This window comes from Girardinichthys multiradiatus, chromosome 22 (assembly GCF_021462225.1).
Source record: "Girardinichthys multiradiatus isolate DD_20200921_A chromosome 22, DD_fGirMul_XY1, whole genome shotgun sequence".
Classification (NCBI taxonomy): Eukaryota; Metazoa; Chordata; class Actinopteri; order Cyprinodontiformes; family Goodeidae; genus Girardinichthys; species Girardinichthys multiradiatus.
In genome coordinates, this window is record NC_061814.1 from 11846906 (window position 1) to 11867284 (window position 20379).

General features: G+C 38.1%; 1 protein-coding gene across 7 annotated transcripts in view; it reads right to left on the minus strand.

The window, feature by feature from the left end:
* The window catches only part of LOC124859089 (WD repeat containing planar cell polarity effector), a 119336-nt gene that overhangs the window by 53097 nt on the left and 45860 nt on the right, over positions 1 to 20379 (minus strand). For all 7 annotated transcript variants that reach the window (XM_047351594.1, XM_047351591.1, XM_047351593.1 and 4 more), the window contains 4 exons: positions 18874 to 18924; positions 15539 to 15609; positions 14635 to 14694; positions 12985 to 13099 (listed from right to left, as the gene is read on the minus strand). In XM_047351594.1, the coding sequence (XP_047207550.1) occupies positions 12985 to 13099; positions 14635 to 14694; positions 15539 to 15609; positions 18874 to 18924 (297 nt within the window). The remainder of the gene's footprint in view (positions 1 to 12984; positions 13100 to 14634; positions 14695 to 15538; positions 15610 to 18873; positions 18925 to 20379) is intronic.

Below are 20379 nucleotides of genomic sequence, written 5' to 3' on the forward strand. Positions count from 1 at the left end.
CTATGAAAAATCACTTAAGGATGCATAATCGTGGAGCATATGCTCAACTTGGCCCTGTCACTGGCCAATGGAAACCTGTAATACTTTGATGGTGTAAAATATTTGTAATCTGCAGCTCAGTATGATGCAACCAGAGCTCACTGTTCTAGTAGTGTTAAACTGGCCTCCAGGTTGCAACGTTTAAACCAGAAGAGTGAACCTGCTTCCAAAAACAAAAACAAATGTAGTTGCTTTTTGTTTCAACCAATAAAGACAAACCAAGCTTGATGTTTGGTTGAATCCATGCAAAGCGGAGAGAACTGATATTCTTCTTTATCCAAATACAACCTCTTTCTGCTTAAAGTTGTCAAATCCTGTTTGGGAAATTAAAATAAATTGTCATTACAAACTGTGGTGGAACTTAATTTAAGATTCAGCTAAAACAGCAACATTAAGTCAGTTAATTGCAGAGAAAAGAACATGAATACATCAAGTTATTTTTCAAAGCAAAGTTCAGACTTCAGACATGATAGAATGGTTTTTTTTTTCAGTCCAAAAATGGTTAGAATAATTTTAACGACTGAAAGGTTACAGTGATTAGTTTTCAAGGTATTTTTTCTTTTTTTTTATCCAATTAAATGATTTATTGGGAAAACTAATTTCAAACAGGATCACAGTTTATAGAGCAAATCCAAACATAGTATAGTGAAACAAAGAAGAACAGAACTGATAAAAATGATACTGTAATCATTTCTGCATGAACTGAAAGTTTGAATGTGCTCATAGCATTTTTTCATGTTACAGGAGTTTCATCTTTGAAAATCTAAAACTAAATTGATCCATGATATAACTTGCATAGGCAAATAACATCAAACTGCAAAAATAAATGAGGCAAATTTATGCTGTGCTTCTATAGTTGAATCAACCAGTTAAAGCACTATGATGCATTCACCCATCCAAACTACCAAACGTGCACACGTTCATACATAGACCTTCGGGTACAGCCTCTCGCCACTGGATGCTTCAACATGTAGAGGAGGCGAGCTAGAATCAACCCTGCAACCCTAAAAAGCAACCTAGACAGCTACACTTTTCCCTGAGCCACAGCCACCACAAGCATTGCTGTTTACAGTCATTCTAAAACATTTGAACAAAAGAAAAAGTTTCAACCCAATATGAATAAACACTCAAAACTGGAAAAAAACGACTTTAATTAAATTACCATATATTCCTCACCATATAAATTAAATTTATATGGTGATGAATAATTAGGAAACCCTTACGTGACCACAACAAATGGTTAAAAATACACATTGGGAAATGTTAGGGTTAATTAATGATTATATATGTTTTAAACTTTAATAGAAGTGAAGCTTGCTGTTCAGAGTGATTATATCTTATATGTACAAGAGCTGCAAGATAGAGACAGGATGTTCTAGATCATTCTGTCGGTGCAGCTGTTTCTAATCTTATGAGTGTGCATCCCTCCCTTTTTGTGCTTGGAACATTCTGTAACCAGGGCCTTTTCTCTTATCAATAAAAGGCAGAGAGAGCAGGGGCTGTTTCAGAGTGTGGTGGAGGATTGTAACTGAGCAGCCTCTGAAACACTCTCACCTGCAGGTTAAAATGAACTAACTTCTCTGTGTCTTTCTTTGTGCAGAATTGTGAAAGTGTTTGGTGTTTAAACCTAACATAAATGGTCCTTCGAGCCGGAGACCAAGACGCTTGACGATCCCAGTGGGTGAGTGAGATTCCAGACAAATCTGTGGCCACAGTACTAATACCCTTTCCGGGACTGGTCCCTCCCTGACAGGCTGGGGTCTGACGGCTGACGGTACTTCCGAGGACACAGAGAACCAGTGAGTAGGTCTTTCATTTAAAAGGAATGAGTGATGAAATGCAAATGACCTAAAATAGTACAGTATAGAGAAACCCTGACAATTCTAGACACTATCAGGTGAACTAAAATAGACAGTTAAATTCCGCAGGAGGGTAGACTCCCTTAGTTGAAATAGACTAATTAAACTCTACACAGGACGGCGGAGCCCTCTGTTATATTTTTGTGAAAGTAATTAAAGTAAGAGTAAAACGCGTAAAAAAGTGTGACTGAAAAACGAGTGGAAGAGTGAATGGAATCGTAACGACCATTAGGTCCTTACCTTTCATATAAACTGAAAACAAATAGTAAATGGTGAGCCTTTGTGGATGCTTGTAGGCAAGAAAATCCCACCTGAACAGGGTTGAAGTGGATTTTACCACAACTGACTTCTTGATCACCATCCTGTTTTCAAATACATAAATCCAGTATTTAGAATACACCAGGTATTAAAAAACATACTGGATCTAAATCTAGTTCAAAATGGGAAAGGGGCAAAGTAAAGAGAAACAAAGTAAACTAATTGACTTAGAAGGGGAGGTAAAGTTTATGGAGAACTATGTAAAAGGAGCAGGTATGATCTGTCATAGATGGAATAAAAAATAAAAAACATGGGTTTTTGGGCAAATTAGATACAAAGGATGTCTTAAAATTACAAGGGGATCTAAAATTAGCAATAATGAAAACTAAAAAGAGAAAAATAACAAAGAACAATGGGGGAAGAACAGAGAAAAAGCTCTGATTTAACAGAAATATGTACACGATGGCATAAAAATACGGATTTTCAGGTAACTTAATTATCACTGAAATCCTAAAACTACACGGGGATCTTAAACTGGAGATTATGCATTTAAAAAATTCAAGAGACAATAAAAAACCTTGCCAGATTATAATTTCAAAGGGGACTTTTCAGTCCCTGAGTGCTCACAGTTGATAAACAGATTAAAACAAAAAGATGAATTAAAAAAAAAAACAACAATAAGAGCAGCTTTTAACTGACAGCCATAATACTGAGGCCTTAAGAAAAGCACAGAAAAAAAAAAAACTTTCAGCTTAACTGAAAACAAATAAAGGGGGGGGCGGACTGCCACCCATCCCAGTTTAGAATACCAAGGTAGCCCCAAATTATAAAGACTAAGAGGTGGTTTTAGAGGACGTGGTAAAAGAAGTTAAAAGAGGAGGTGACAATGTGGACAACATGGAAACTGTCCAACTGGACAACCCAGTGAACAATGACTAGAGTTGTTAAAGAAGTAATCTGAGAGTAAAAGATTTTGTAGGCAAGCATTAGTGAGAAACAGGTGCTTTAAAAATCATTCTATGGTGTTATACTACCAACAATATCATGATAAAATGCAAAAGATTCATTTTACAGGGAAATAATTCCATATTTGGCTCAGATTGTGTGCATTCTTGATTTTTCCTCTTTGAGAGAAGTTAAGTTTCAGCTCTGTGAAACGACCTTGACAAAGAGATGCAGCTGCCTGAAAACAAAGATAAAACTTCTGCAAACAGCAGAAGCCTGTCTCTGCTGAAAGGTCTGAAAAAATTGTAACTCTACCCTGCATGTGTCAAACTCAAGGTCCGCGGGCCAAAACCGGACCCCAGAAGTTTAGTGATTCTCTAGAAGTAGAACCTTTTAATATGGTGATTGTGTGCTTGAATGTTATTTTGTCAATCAATAAGCAGTTTTGTTTACATTCTGCCACAATCTGCCTTTTGAAAATGTTTTGAATCTTGCTCTTTATGTATAAAAAAAAAGAAAGAAAAGAAAAATTGGCTAAAGTCTGCAGACATAAAATGAACCTGGATTGAAGCTCTAACTAAGTTTATTTAATCTGAGATCTTCTCCAAATGCAACAGTATATGTCAGTCTACATGAGATACTAACAACTTCACCTACTGATATAATATAAAGATGTGAGTGAATATGTGAAACAAACAATGATGAAAGTTTTTCAACAGGTGATGCTCATCCAGGAGGAAGACAGTGTTCCTAGGAAATGCAGCTCATTCATTAACAATCATTTTTTCTCCTATAGGTGGACGTTTTGCTGATTAATCATAGGCTGGATCTATGAAACATTATGTGCACAGAACAAATGACCAAGGTTCTGACTGACTTATGAACCTCACTGACCTGACAATGATAACATGACACCCAACAGATAACACCTTTAAGGTGGATCCACTAAGACCACCTTATTGATTCTTGGTGAATAAAAAAAAAAAAAAAAAAAAGAATTGAAGCGTTCAAAACAGACCTTGTGGAAACAAGGGGGGTTATGAGGAAACAATGTGCATTTTAAGAATAATAGAAGTCAAATTATGTTCAAATCTTTGCAAATAAAGGTTACTCTGACAGAGAAATAAGTAAGTAGTGTGTGAATGTGTGTGAGTGGGAATGACTGATTTCGTTGTGGTGCATCTTTGAGGGACATTAAAAGCGCTAATAAAGGTCTGATGTTCTGATGATCTTTGCCAAACGTATATCTTAATAAGGTTTCCAGAATCTTTTTCGAAAAATCATATAAAGATAGCAAAGGTTCTACCTGTATTAAAAATACTGATAACTATAGGAAAGTTCATAGATCTGTCTTCAATTTTTCCTAATTCTTTTACAAACAGGTTATTTAAACTTTCATGTGGCCAAATGTCTGTGTTTGACTTTCTGTTTTTGTGAAATAAATGTCTGTTTCATGTTATGTAAAAATTAGAGTCTTCAACATTACCATAATAATATTAGGTCAGTTCTCTATGGTAAAACAAAAAGATTTTAACAGATGTTTAGACTTTTTCCAGTCAGGTTCAAAATGATTGAATTAGACTCAAACTTAACATAAGATTAAATTAACCTTAACAGAATTACTGGACTGGACTGAAATAGAGAAAACTTGAGTTAATTGAAACAAACTTTAGTTACTTGAATTAAATACAAAGCTGACTGAAACTGTATGTTGTATCTATAAAACTGGGTAAAACAAACTAAGATTATAAGATATAATATGCCCTTCATTTTTTGTGTTCATCAGTGAGTGAGTTTTTATTTTTTATTTTTAATAAGAACTAAACCAAACATTATCTGAAGAAATAGCAAAAAGCCGAAAAGACTTAAAAGATACCCCTCTGACAGATGGAGAAACATTATTTGTAGACGGGTCTTCCAAAAAAGATGAGAAAGGTAAAACAAAAACCGGATATGCTGTAGTAACTCTTGATAAAGTACTGAAAGCAGAAGCACTCCCTTCACACTACTCAGCGCAAGCTGCTGAGTTAGTAGCCTTAACTGAAGCATGCAAATTAATGACAGGAAAAAGTGCAACAATATACACTGATAGCCAGTATGCATATGCAACAACGCATACTTTTGCACAACATTGGAAAAATAGGGGTATGATTACCTCCACTGGAAAACCTGTAACACATGCAGCACTATTAACAGAGCTATTGCAAGCAGTCCAACTGCCAAAAAAGCTTGCAATATGCAAATGTGCGGCACACACCACAGGAGCAGACACTGTGACTAAAGGCAACGCCTTTGCTGATAAAACTGCTAAAGCAGCTGCAGAACAACAACCAAGTAGTCTTCTCCTAGTAACAATAGAACTAAAAGATGAAACATTACTGGAAATGCAACAACAATCACCCCAAAATGAAATACAAACCTGGCTAAAAAAGGGAGCTCAACTTAAAGAAGGAATATACACCTGACCAGAAAATAAACCTATCCTACCAAAAAAACCTATACAAATGGGCAGCAATATCGAGTCATGGAGTTTCTCATGTCTCGAGAGGAGGAATGGTAGGATTAGTGAACAAAATATACACAACATATGGATTTAACTCTTATTCAAAAAATTTTTGTAGAACATGTTTGATCTGTGCTAAACACAATGCACAAGGGAACTTCAGACTAAGTGGGAAGGTCCCTATCAGGTGTTGTTGACCACTGGAACTGCAATTAAGATTGCAGAAAGAAACTCATGGATCCATCTGACACATTGTAAAAGAATAATAGAACATGACTAAAATAAGTTTCTTAATAGCAGTGTATATTCTAACCATCATAATTTGTGTTGTGGTCATAGCATTGTGGTATCTGCTGTAGCATTGTGACTTTTCAACAAACCTACAGAGAAAAGTCCGGCTACAAAGGGAATTGTAATTATAGTTTACAATTGTCTCAAACCGGTGAAGATCTCCACAACTCTGTTTAAAGGTGCTTAGGAAAGGTTCCAATCTATAAGTAAGATGTACACCCCCACACACAAGAAAATAGTGCTAGTAGCTGGAATAATCTCAGTGGTAATTGTAGGAGCTATTTTACTATGGGAACGTTTTTACGAAGAAAGAAAAGATTTGAGTAAAAGACAAATAAATGTTAATTCCTGCCCAAATGATGTAAGCATCAGAACCACAAAACTATGTGTACCAGTACAGAAAACCACTACAGTAAAAATACCCTGGGGAACGCTTGGAACAGCACGTGATGGCACAAATGAACAAGCCTCAATGTATAAGAAATGGGATTGGTACTTTACCTATGGAAATGTGCAATGGTGGAGTTGGAAATACCTAGTAGCAGAAACAGGACAGGACTGGTCTGATTGGTCCACAGGCCCAGCGATTAAATGGAGAAAACAATTGACCCTGATAAAAGATGGAGGAGGTTTAACCTTGACTGTAATCTCCCCCAACAACACAGGATGTACAGACTTTGTGGCGGCACCATATGTAAATTATAGCCAAAGTAAATATTACTGGCAGATTCAAATATGCGTTAAAAACATTACTGAGCCACTTGCGGTAATACGGCATGATGCAGCCACACCTGAAAACAAAACAAACAAATGGCATATGGGGCTAAAACTATTAGTGGAGTTCAAGACAGAACCAGTAACCCCAGATGACTGGTTCAAAATATCTACAGGAATATCTAAAATAGATAACAACTGGCTCTTAATGGCAGAACAGGCTGCCCAGGCAGCAAAAACAGATTGTGTAGTATGCATGGGAGCCAGACCCCTGCTACAAGTGGTTCCCTCAACGTTGACAGAAAAATGCCTAGTAGAAGTAATGAACAGCACAAGACCCTCGACAAACTGTACTATGTGGGATAAGATTTATCCTTTGACTACAGCCGAAAAACAAAAACCGATGTTTTCAAATAAGGTTGCTCCAGGAAATTTTTCCTGTATAAACCGAACAGGTGTGGGATCAAACATAAGCAGACTCAATAAAGATCAATGTCACTCCATCATAGCAGTAGGTGTCAGCTTTAAACCTAAAGCACGCAGCGACATCTGGTGGTGGTGTGGAGACGATAAACTGTATGACAGGTTGCCATACAACACAACTGGTTTGTGTGCATCAGTGTCATTAATATTTCCCGTGTCTGTCATTCCACTCTCAGTGGCAGATTTATTGGGTACAGTAGCCAGCATATTTCCACACACCTGGAAAAATAGAGAAAAAAGATCAGGATGGAGTAAAGACGACCCTACTTATATAGATAGCATAGGAATACCAAGAGGGGTTCCTGATGAATATAAGTTAGCAGATCAAGTAGCAGCAGGTTTTGAATCCACCATATGCTGGTGGTGCACAATAAATAAAAATGTTGACAGAATAAATTACATCCATTACAATGTGCAACGACTAGGAAATAAAACTGAAGAAGGATTCTCAGCCATCCATGAACAATTGTCAGCTACCTCTTTAATGGCTTTCCAAAATAGAATTGCTGTCGATATGCTCTTAGCTGAAAAAGGTGGAGTATGTTCAATATTTGGGCATCAATGTTGTACATTTATTCCAAATAACACCGCAGCTGATGGGAGCCTCACCAAGGCCCTGGAGGGCCTTAGGTCACTTAACAGCAAAATGAAAGATCATTCTGGAGTTGACACCACAATGTGGGATGGGTTTGGAGAAATGTTTGGTAAATATAAACAATTAGTGTTGTCTATCCTTATGTCAATAGCAGTCTTTGCAGCTATTCTCACATTGTGTGGATGTTGTTGTATTCCGTGTATAAGAGCTTTGTGCACTCGCATAATAACCTCTGCTATTCAGCCAGTCAAAACAGAAATGTCAGAGATGTATGCCCTCCTGAGACCTGAGGAGACAGAAGGAGCCAGTGATGATGATGATGATGACCAGGAAGAAGAAGAGACTTCTCTGCATTTCCCTGATCTGTATCCTGACCCTAACGACAATTAGTTGTATACAGTAAACTTAAAGACCTCCTGCTACTTTTTCAATGACATGTACAGATAAAACACACCATGATGTCTTAACTGAAAATCTGAGAAGAAAAGGTTAATGATTGATGTATCAAGTGTTTAAAACATTTATAAAGAGGAGGAAAATGTTAGGGTTAATTAATGATTATATATGTTTTAAACTTTAATAGAAGTGAAGCTTGCTGTTCAGAGTGATTATATCTTATATGTACAAGAGCTGCAAGATAGAGACAGGATGTTCTAGATCATTCTGTCGGTGCAGCTGTTTCTAATCTTATGAGTGTGCATCCCTCCCTTTTTGTGCTTGGAACATTCTGTAACCAGGGCCTTTTCTCTTATCAATAAAAGGCAGAGAGAGCAGGGGCTGTTTCAGAGTGTGGTGGAGGATTGTAACTGAGCAGCCTCTGAAACACTCTCACCTGCAGGTTAAAATGAACTAACTTCTCTGTGTCTTTCTTTGTGCAGAATTGTGAAAGTGTTTGGTGTTTAAACCTAACAGGAAATCTTATCATTTCCCCTTTTTTGAACATAATTACTACACATTGGAAGGTGGTTTTGCTCTGTTTTACCTCAGACTTAGTTTGGTATGCTCCTTGCTGTTGAAGAGAGAATGAGCACCATGGTAAGATCCAAATATCTGTCTGATGCCTTCATTGCAGCAGCTTGAGTATGGTAAGCAGTTTCAAAAGAAGCCACTTTTAAAACTGAGTAAAGGTAATAGTCTACAACAGGAGGACCTCCAAAACAACTGCCAACATGGCCAGGTCTGGCTGACCAAGCAAGTTCACCCTGAATGCAGACCCAAACTTGCAGTCAGTTTTTACGGCTTATAAACATCATGAATCAGAGCTTACTAGTACTGACTGTTTATTATTAAATTTTATTTTCACAGTAAGGACAAAGATATGATATTTGTCGGTCCTTACTTCGGGTTACTACATGTTTGTATTAACCTGCAGTTACTACAAAGTTAGTTTCCGAAATTAGTAATTTTATTGAAACGGTATGTTTGTAAAGCATGGCATATGCAACTATTAAGCTATTGATTGCATATTTCAATTTGTAGCTTTACAGATACATGAAGTAATTAACTTACTGACCACCAAAGCAGTGTCATTACAAGCAATAAATCGCCCTGAAAAAATAAAATTAAAAAAATTAATTTTGTCTTCGTTTATTAGGAGTGTACCAGTAAACCCTCTCAAGCTTAAACTCATCAGATTGCAATCAACATCGAGAGCAACTATTACAACATTGCAGTAGAAATTTAATATATACATTTGAATGATGCTGACACAAATCCTCAAGCATGATCTGTAGTTAAATCCTGACATTATTTTCCAAGTTATCCTATGTATCAGCCTTGTTGTTCAATGGGGTAGAAGGATATGCAGCTACACAGCCACCAGTATTTCCTTCCATACCATTTAACATTGTAGCACAAACAGATTGTTCCCCAGTAAAGGCAGACTGACACAGATCTTATAAAAAATGTCAGTGGTATGTGAATCAAAGCAGTTGCTACATTAATATCGCAGCAATTATCTTAAAATAATAGTACTTTATCTCATGCTACACTATGTGGAGGCTCTGTCTACAATGGCATAGATTCACTCAACTCTGCATGCTGAATGCTTGAACTTACATTAGCTTGACCTACTTTCTTATTAACTTAGTGAATAATTGTTGGACCAACTGTGAGGACTCACAGAACATTATCGCTAAGATGGTCAGTTGATCCTTAAATATATTAAACACTAAATAAAATAAAACAAGACTGTTACTTCATGCAGCTCATCCTGACTCAATAGCACACTGAGTTCTACGCCCTTCATTCCAATACACACCCACTATACAAAACAGGGGCTCACATCAAAAGCAATTCACAAACAGCAGAGGCATGGTGTAGCAAAGACATAATTTCTTTATGATTAGACCTACGGAAACACGTTTTTCAGTACACCGCTATGCATGAGAAAATAAGAAGCAGTGTGAAAGTAGCTTTAGAGATTCACTTGGAAAAACAGGTAAAAACTTAACCTTGATTTTATCTTTATAGAATATATAGTATTTAGGCAACAATCTAGAACACAATTTAGCATAAAATTACTCAGACCTTTGATAGATTTAGACTTAAAGTAATATGTAAATTTCACCAACATTTCTGATAGAGAATCTGTGGTGGGAGGTGCAGATTAGGGGGATGGCAAAGGGGCCTTTCAGCCTCAAAGAATTGGAGCTCATCACCAACAATAAATGATCAAAATCCCACTGAAAACAAGCAAAACTCTGGTCAGCAATTATGAGTTTAATTGCTGTAATGCTGATAAAGATTTTTCCATTGATTATTGAGAAGGATACAAATAATTTTCAACATGCCCTTTTGAATAAAATGTACACAAAACCAGATAATCCTAAAAATATTTTATATTGTCTTATGAGAGATGCCTACATTATTTACTATCAGAAACTTATTGGTTGAATGAACATTTTAAATAATTTTGAATCTGCACAGGTTATGGATAGTTTTTGGTTTAACCACATCTTAACCTTCTCTCTCAGCTACAATTCTAGAATTGGCCATAACCAGGCCAAAACTGACCTCATGTGTGTTTGTGTCTCAATACATATATTTTGCTTTAGAGGTTTCATAGGTTGATAGTATTGTGAATTCTAATTTCAATAATGAAAGTCAGTTTCTACTTGGCATACCCCACAAACGCACACACAAAGGGATCACAACTCAATTGGTATTGTAAACTGTTCCAGAAATCATAAACATGCTGGACGGAGTGATCTGGTCGGGCTCTCTGCTCTTAATTGTCTCAGCCTAATTTAACAAGTGGCAGATGTGAGAACCCCAATCTGACTACAACCCCCCACAACACATGCACACACAATCCCCGGAACCCACCCGCTCACAACCATTACTCTAATAATTAGTGCCTCTGAGGCTTTGAATGGAGCGCAGCGGGAGGTGAGTGCGTACCTGAGTGTGTGTGAGCAAGCATGGCTATGAGCATGTGCGTTCAAGTCTTTTTTTAAGTGTGTAAATGTAAGTGGACAAACAGTGAGTGTTTGTTGGTCTGTGCAAAAAGGGAAAAAGGTGTGTGTATGTAATTACACGCGTGCGTATGTGTGCACTATGGGGGCTTTATCAAGTGTCTCGAGACCCCAGGCGGAAGTAAGGAGGGCGGTGTTATGAACAAATAATTGATACAGAAAGAAAGAAATAATTAGCAGATTTGGGCCGGTGTCCACAGCCTCTTATTCTCTCCTGCCAGGTCTGCAGAGCGAGGGAGCGCAGCACAAGGAGAGAGGGGGGGGCGGAGCTCCCTGGAGGAACGCGCGATGGAGGAAAAACACTGATGGATGCTCTTAAGGGAAGGCCCCTGGACACACGCAGCACAAAAGGATTTGTCCGCAATTAGCTAGCAGAGTCGCCTGGCTCACCTGTGGCACCTGTTATGGTGTGAGTCGCCGCTAGTGTGACAGTGATTGCGTGACAGTGTGTAGGGAAGTGTGTGGTAGATGTGAAAGTGCAAGCAGGGAGGGCAGATGAAAGCAAACAGACTGCACTGACAGGCTGAGAGAAACCGAGTGGATGATGATGCTTTTAAAAAACTGAATATTTTAAGTAAAATGTTTAAAAAATAGCAAATAATTTATTTAACTCATCATGAGCATTTAGACAATTTCATTCACATAAAACATTTTATCATTGAATACAAAAAACAGTCAAATCAAGTTTACATTGTCACATAAAACTGGAGGGAAGCAAACTGATGCAAAAAAGGTCAAGACCAATTTTTCCTTTGCGAATACTACGGTAAACAATGCATAATGCATTATTCTCAGATGATATACGATAAACATATATTGGTTTTAACCTGTATAAAATAAACTTTTAGCCCGTTGTGCCTTGGTACAAAACATCCAAAAGAGAGCCCTGTTCTGTGAAACATAAATTATACTGATATAAAATGAGTAATTAATAAAGTGTGTTTCATTAGAAGCATGTGAATACTGCACTGAACTGTCCAGGGACTGACATCATGAAAAATGTGAGAGCTGCATGGAAACGGAGTATTTGTTTGTAAATGCTTAAGTGAAATATGTTGCTGAATGCTAAAGTTTAAGCATTTAACCATTTTTTAAACGGATTTTCTGTGCAGGATTTCTGGGAGGCTGTGAAATCAGGAATCATTTTTATAATAAATAAAGCTATAACCAAGCACAGCGGAAGCTGGAGGATTCAAGCATCGTCATCATTCCTGAGTCCATTAAAGGGTAACGTTAACAATCTCATATCATCGTTACTAGGGTAATTTGTGTTAGTGTACTTGCAGGAGTTACGCTTTGTTCTAAATAAATTTTGTGCAGAGGCACACATTGGATAATTGTCATTTCTTTTGCTTATATGTTGTAAAAACGTTTCACTAGAAACAGGTGAGATTAACTGATACACCGCTACAATAGTTTCTCTTTGCAGGATTTTCGTTTTTTTTTACTTTACTCTGCAACATCTCCCCAGTGGCTGAGCTGATGCTTTCCCTTTCAGTGTAATAATATATTAACACTTTCAGCTGCTTCCATCCACTACCGTGTTATTACACAACTGTGCGAATGTGCTAACCTTAAAAGAGTATTGGTATTTAAAATGAAAACTGAAACATAAGGATGGACAATATCGCAGTGATAACCAAGAATGTATTCAGGTAAGGTAAACAATTATCATATACACATTTTCAACCTAAATCATGTGATTCCTTTATCTGATTACACCTGAGAGCTCTGTGTTTTGCACTAATATGTAGCTTAATAGTGATAAATGAGAAACACACGAGATCTATTGGGACTTAAGTGCTTTACTGTACAACTCACCATCAGACACAGTGTTGGCAGGTATGCGACCCACCAAGTTGCGGTCTACACACACTTGATCCAGTTGAGGTCCTTTTAGGGTGACCGTCACCAGCACCCCATTGCTCAGCATCATCTGTACAGATTACATACATACAGAAATAATGGAGAACTATCACAATGATGGAGCCGACAGATTCATTTTTATTCCACTTAAAAATGTTTTGTTCTGCTTTTAATGTTGGACTTGTCATAATCAACAATCTAGTTAAGGGTAATGAAGAAAGGAAGCAATTCTTTAATAGTTTTGTTACTTGAAATGCAAAACCAAAATATTTCTGAACCACAGTATTTTTACACATTTACTGAGGATGTGTCTGAGGAGGATCTTTCAACAGGTTTCCTAAACATTTTATTATTTTCAAAATATCCTCTAGCAGATAGCTTCAGATCTTGTGCAACTAAATGCCTGTAGAGTTCTCACAAACACAGTCCATGTGTGTGTAATTCAATATCAGTATTAATGTAGCTGTTCTGTGAAGAGGTGGGGAAGGGTTTCTTCAGTGGGAACAGGGAAGTGGTCAGAGATGATAGCAAGATGGATGGGGCTAAAATAAGATCAATCCTGGAAGACTGGAGCAGAGGTTCACCTTCCTGCTGGACAACTCTAAATACACAGTCACAGCTACGTACAGAATGGTTTAGAACACAGCGTTCATTCATGTGTTATGATGGCCTAGTCAAAGTTCAGACCTAAATAAACTTATGAATCTTTGGCAAGACTTGAAAAATGCTGTTCAGTGCAATAGAAATAATTTCAATGATACTTTATTTTTCCAGAGTGGTAAATTAGACATTAAAGGAGACGTTTCTTCAAAAGGTTATTTTAAATGAAAATAGCTGAAGGATCTTCTGTAGCAGTCTGTGTTGGAGCAGATCTGAGGAAGCCTCTGACTGTAGACCATCTCGTTGAGTTACAATGTTGTGAAGAGAATGCTCAACTTGTCCAATTTAATTTTACAAGGAATCCTTTTAAGCATAGTGACAACTTTTCTTCGCCCAATCTAACTTAGTTTGAACTGTTTGGCAAGGAAGAACCAGTGAAAAAGTCAGTCTCTAAATGTGCAATGTTGGAAGAAACATAGTTCAAGAAACCTGCAGCTGTAACTGAACTGTAATAAAGGTGTTGGCTAAGGGGGGTTCAGTATAAATGCGTGCCACACATTTCAATTTTCTATGGCAGAAATTTCAAAAACAATGTATCCTTTTACGTTCCACTTTACAACTACCCACTACTTTGTGTTATTCAATTACATAAAATCTGAACAAAATACAGTAAAAATGTGGGGATGTGAATACTTTTTGCCAAGCACTGATATGCAGTCAACAATAAGAGCTACAACAAGGGAAACGTTATAATTTTTTATGTTGGTTTATATTCAGAAAAAAGTCTGGTTCAGAAATCTATTCTTAGGTACAAAAAGGTTAGATTTGCTTCTGAGGTTGTCTTTTTACAGTGCTCTTACAGAATAGCTTTACGATGATCTTATAACTGATTTTACTGTCCAGTTCAGCTCTTCCACTGAGGCATGGGCACACGCCAACAGGTGCCTGAATGTTTGTGTGTGTCTGCTTGAACCCAGTGGGTGTTGAGCTGGGAAGGGTGTGTACCTGGCAGCAGTACTTGTTTCTCCATCTGGTGTGAACGCAGGTGTTGCTCTGCAACAGTTCCTGAATGCACATAATAGAAGAAAATGAAAGGCATAGAGCATAGCAGATGCAGGTTTGCTGCAGAATGTAAGCACAGAACTTTGTTTCAGTAATGCAATAATTATAGGAAACATCGGAGAGAGACTCTGAAAACAAAAGGAAAACAGTTCCTGGTCCATTTGTGGCAGTAGACACTTGTCCCAACAGGTGGTGACTCCAGCAGTTCCGGCCCACAGAGAGGGTGGGGGAGACTTGGAAACGGATGCAGGTAACCACTGCTTGTGTGCGTGTGTGTGTGTGTGTGTGTGTGTGTAAGGTCAGTCATTCCTGCAACATTCCAGGCCCAGCTGGGGTGATTGGATGGGAGGAGAGAGGGACGGAGAAAGAGGAGGTGTGCTGGGTGTTTCTGGTTTCAGACAATGGTTACGGGTGAGAGGAGGGAGGTGGTTGGGTTGGTAGAGTGTGTGTGCATGTGTGTGTGGATAACAGCCAGAGACAGGTTTTAGCAAACAAAGCTAGGTCTGTACTGCCACATATACAGGAGAAGGAGGTGAATGAGGAAGGAGTAAAGGAAGGAGGTGGAAGAGAAGGAGGGAGGAAGAATGGGGGGAACCTGCAGCCCCCTGATCCCCTCAAATATCCCCCTCGATGACAGAGCTCAGCCGAAAGAGAGGTGATGAGAGAGGAGAGGGGGAGACGAGAACAAATGAGGACGACAGGGAGAGTGAAGGGAGAGGGGAGCAGCCAGAGAATGCCCCTATTTGTTAATCAATCGGCCGTTTCGGAAAGGGAAAACGGCAAAAATCCCCAGAGGGAGGAAGAAGCTAGAGAGGGTTGGTGGAGTAATAAGGTGGGGTGAGGTTACCTCCAACTCCTTCAGCGAGTCACGCAGCTTTTCTGGCCGGCGGTTCCTGGGGGTCCACGAATAGCCTCGAGCTACAGAGTCAAGAGATCATGTGACTAAATGGTTAAACATAGTGAAGACAGGAAATACTCTTTAAAACAATCCCCATAGGATCCATGGGAACAAAACCAGAAAAATTGTAATAACTCGTTTGATATATACTGTAAGCATAAAAAAGTGGAATAAAGGTGATGTGGAATGAATAGATGAAGGTAGAGAAAGTTGAAAAAACAAAAGTAGACCCAGCTAAAAAGTGGCTCGGTTTTTACTATCTGAATGAAACCAAAAAGGTCAAAATGATGCAGAAATAGTTCTTGTTTAGTTCATGCTAAATCTTCTTTATTTATTTAAATTGCTTCAAGGTAAAGTTTCACTACATTTCCCGTCCTTTGAACTGATCCTTGTCTGTTGCAATGATTTGTGTTACAGCCAAATACAGGACCCAGGTGTTAATATATAAATGTTAGTTTTTCATTGCAAGCCAGTTGAGAAGCTTCCCTATTAGCCTTAAAGTAGTTGTTAATGGCTATAGGAGCTGCAGCACATTGATTAGTTAAATTATTGGTTTTGTTTAGGATTTAAGTTTTGTTGACTAAGACCATGGAAGAAGCCTGATTTTGTGTCCTGTGACCCATTCCTGTGTTGATTTGGCCATGAAACCTGGACAACGGTCCTGCTGTCGACTCGTTTTCATGTTACTGGCAGAATTCTGTGTGCAGAAGATTTCATTTGAAATCTTCTGGTATTTCAAAGAGGTCATGGTGGTATGCCCTCAAACAAGGTTCCCAGGGCTTATGAAAAAGAAATGGCTTTATGCTTTTCCACATATTCCCGCTTTCTTTTCCACCAAACCTAGTTGGGTGGTTTGGTGCCGAAAAGCGAAACCTTGGCCTTATCTGACCGAAGCACATGTGTTCGGTTAAAGTAGAGTTTAGCAAACAGATAAGGCTTTTTCTCTGTCCTTGACCAGCATAATGGGCGGTGGCTAAGAGGAACGGGCGTCCGTGTCCCCTTTTATTTATACCCCAAGAAAACAGAAACTCTGATCAACTTAAAAAAGGAATGCATAAAAAATGAAAAAGAGTTAATTAGTATTAATTGTATTACATGGATTGTTGGGGGTGCCAATAATTTTGCCACTTTTGTCAAAAACAATTATTTCTTAATCTTGAAAGTACTGAAATGAAAGGCTTGATTTTTCTACGTTTTCAGCACTGGATTATGCTACTGCAGAAAAAGACCAGGGGTCCCAATAAGTGTGGTCAGGACCGTATATAAATTGGTGTTATAAATCAGAGCTGTATTATCTAAGTGCTTATTGAAAAACAATATAAATAAAACACAAACCATGATGCACTGAAGTTTCCATAAAATGTATTGACACGCAACAGATTCTATAACTTCCATCATCAGGCACTTAGAAGCTAAAACAAGAGCCTTCTTATTTATAGAATAATAGGGGTATTTTGGGATTATAGTACTTTTTAATTTGATAAATATTTCAAAAACTGGTTCTTGAGGCATTATTGAAAAGGATTAATTCAATTTTAAAATGCAGTGATTTTTAAAAAGTATTCATCCCTCATCTTTTCTTTTTGCTTCTGATTTGCTTTCACACAGATTTTAAAATGAGACAAAATATAATTTGAGTAAATACAAACCTCTGTTTACACATGATGATTTCATTTATAAAACAAAAACAGCCTGGATGAGTAGTTGTTAAATCAGAAATTAACTGTAATTAACTACTGGTTTTGTAAACGGAGTTTAATTTCACTACTCACACTCAGGCCTGATTACTGCCAAACCAGTAGAATCAACAAATCATTTAGAAAAAACCTAAACCTGTCTGACAACATGAAGTAGGCTCAAAAAACAGGGCTAAAACCACCGCTGACCGGAAAAACACAAAGGCTGAAAAACACCTTGATGAACTCCAAGCTTTCTGGGAAAATATTTTGTAGACTAATGAGTCAAAGGTGTGGGTTCTGTTACATCTAGTGCAAAATAAACAGTTTTCTCAGATGAAGAAAATTACACAAACAGTAAAATATGGTGGTGGTAGTATCATGGTCTGGAGCTGCTTCAGCACCTGGTGGACTTCCTATAATTGAGGAAACCATGAATTTTCTCTACCAGAGTTTAGCCATCAGTTTGTGACCTTAATCTCAAACTTACTTGTGTTATACAACAGGAAAATAGTCCAAAGCCCACCAGCCATTTCACCTCTGAATGGCTAAAAAAAAAAACTCTTTTGAAGTGGCCTAGTTAAAGTCAAACTTAAATGCCATATAGTGACTCTAATTAAAACTATTCTGCAATAAACATTGGAAAAAAAAAATCCCTCTACAGAGATGTAAAACACTCCATGCCAGTTATCACAAACACCTTGCCATCAGGAATGGAGATTACTTTTTCACAAGACTTGTTTCAATAGCTTTTTTTCCACATACTTAAATAAATTATCATTTGATACCTCCTTTTTGTAATTGCTCAGAATCTCTTGACCTCATTTTTCATTTAGTTTGACGAACTGAAAAATTTAAGTGTGAAAAAAAAGCAAAAGAAATTTGTAAGGAGAGAAAAGCTCTTCACAGCAAACATAAAATTAGGATACCGCTGCTTTGTCAGTTTTAAGTCTGGATAGGTTAAGGATGTGACTGAGACCTGCATCCAAGAATGTAAAGGCCTTAGCCAATCTCACTCTGAGTTTGTAACCCAAGTACTGACCTTCCATTTCCTTTCCTAGCCCTCTATTTCTCCCCCTCCCACCTCTGGAGGTTAAACAGACAGAAGGAAGCATATAGAAAAAAACAGTTAATTGAATTTGTGCAACTGCCTCTGCCCACGCACATACAAAATATTTCCAGGAGGACTGCTGCTCTCAATGTGCTGCAATCGCACTCTTATCTGTTTATTTTACAGTCTCTCATTTCATCTTTACAGAAATGAACGATTAAGGAGGAGAGTGCTCTATTAAGAAAAAGAAGAGCTCTGAGGAGGTAAACAGATGCATGCAAATGAGGGTGTGGAAGATATGGGGGGGGTCGGGAGAGAGAAGAGGGAGGTGAGGGCAGGGGGATGAGTGTTTGTCTTCTGATAAGGCTGTTTGTATTTTACTACTGGGTGCAAAGCAAAGACAGGCACAGAAGAAGTATGACAGTTCAGTGACTGGGGCACTGATTTCTCAAAGATGTTCATCCAATGGTCGCAAGATTAGAGTCCAAACACACACAAATTTGGTGGATATGTGGAGTAAAATGGTTACTTTTTGAACTCCTGCTTTGTAAACTTACCCTCACAGAACTGCAGTTTCTCATTGTAGTAGTGATGCTCCAGGGGGTTGGCTGGAGGGGAAAGAGAGAGCCCAAATGAGCCAATTCATACATTAAAAGACACGTGATAACTGGGTTTCACTTTTCTTTAATGTAGCTAAATAAAACAGAAAGCTAAGCTTTGGCTCAGCCTTCCCCTTTAGAGCTAAAGGGGGCATCGCTGGCATAGTGCAACCCATAACCGAGCCTCGTGGTCTGGCCGCCCCAAGCATGAAAGTGGCCAGCCTTGTGGCCGGCCTCTGGCAGGCAGGAACACCTCCAGGATTAGTAGTATTAATCAGATAAGGGGGTGAAGGTCCAGACAGGCCCAGACATGGGCACCTGCTCTGGGGCTGGATGAACAGGGTGGGGGGTGGGGTGGGGGGCACTGGCAGCTGGGGACCCCCCCCCCAGAGCCATTCCAATGGGCCTAGGTCTCCCTCTAGTGGAGGTAGGTGGAAGAGTAATGTTAAACCTGTGAAATAAACCACAAATCCAAGACCAAGTAATATGACCACAAACAGAATGCTGTTATTATTCAGAAAAATGTGCATTTCATTTTATTTCTATGTTTTATTCCCAATTAAGTCAAATCTGAAGATGCAAATCTGTTTATGTCTCATGCTATTAAATGAAATCCATTCTGGGAAAGATAATTGATGGGATTATTGATTCCAAGAATTAAAACCAAGCTGGCATTTTAAATTTAGTTCTAAAATGCTGTTGTTGGAATATTTTAGATTATTACTTTTATGTTACATTACATCACAATGTGTTAGATTAGATCAGTAGCTGCAAAACAAAGGTGACTGAAAGACTATGAAGTCAGGTATCGATCTATTGCAAGTGATGAAAACTGTTTTAAGCACTTTCATCTAAAAACAAACATCAGAAAACAATTCAAGCAGTTTAAAAGATTTCCAACACCTGTAATATCGATTATACTGAAATACCTACTAAACAAGCTCTCATGTGTGAAGAGAAAGGTTGCCTTAATTAAAGTTAATTAAATGTTACGCATATACTGCTTTTTTATTTACTTTCTTATATCGGTTTTACAGTCCATCTGAGTTTCCTTTGTTAAAGTTAACTGCTATTAAAATGCACAAAGCCTTCCAGCAGTTTAGTAAAGAGCTGAAAGTAAAATCAACTCCAAACCTGGGCTATGATTACACTGCTGCATGACTGTTATGATACTTCTGGACTGCGATTTTGCTTCCCTTCTCTGCCTCTCCTCCCTCCACTCTGATATCAAGCTACACTTTAGTAATCCTCCAAATGAAAGGATTTGGGAGCAAGAGCATCATCTCTCTAGTGAAGATTGCAATGAAAAGAGAAGGCAGCTTCTAAGATGAGAGGAATGAGAGAGGCCTGCGATGACAGTAAAAGAGAGGATGAGGCAGGGAGAATAACTGCACAAAACGAGAAAAAACAAAAACTAAAGAAAGACATGGAGTTGAGAGAGACAATGAGAAGGAAATGCGTGAA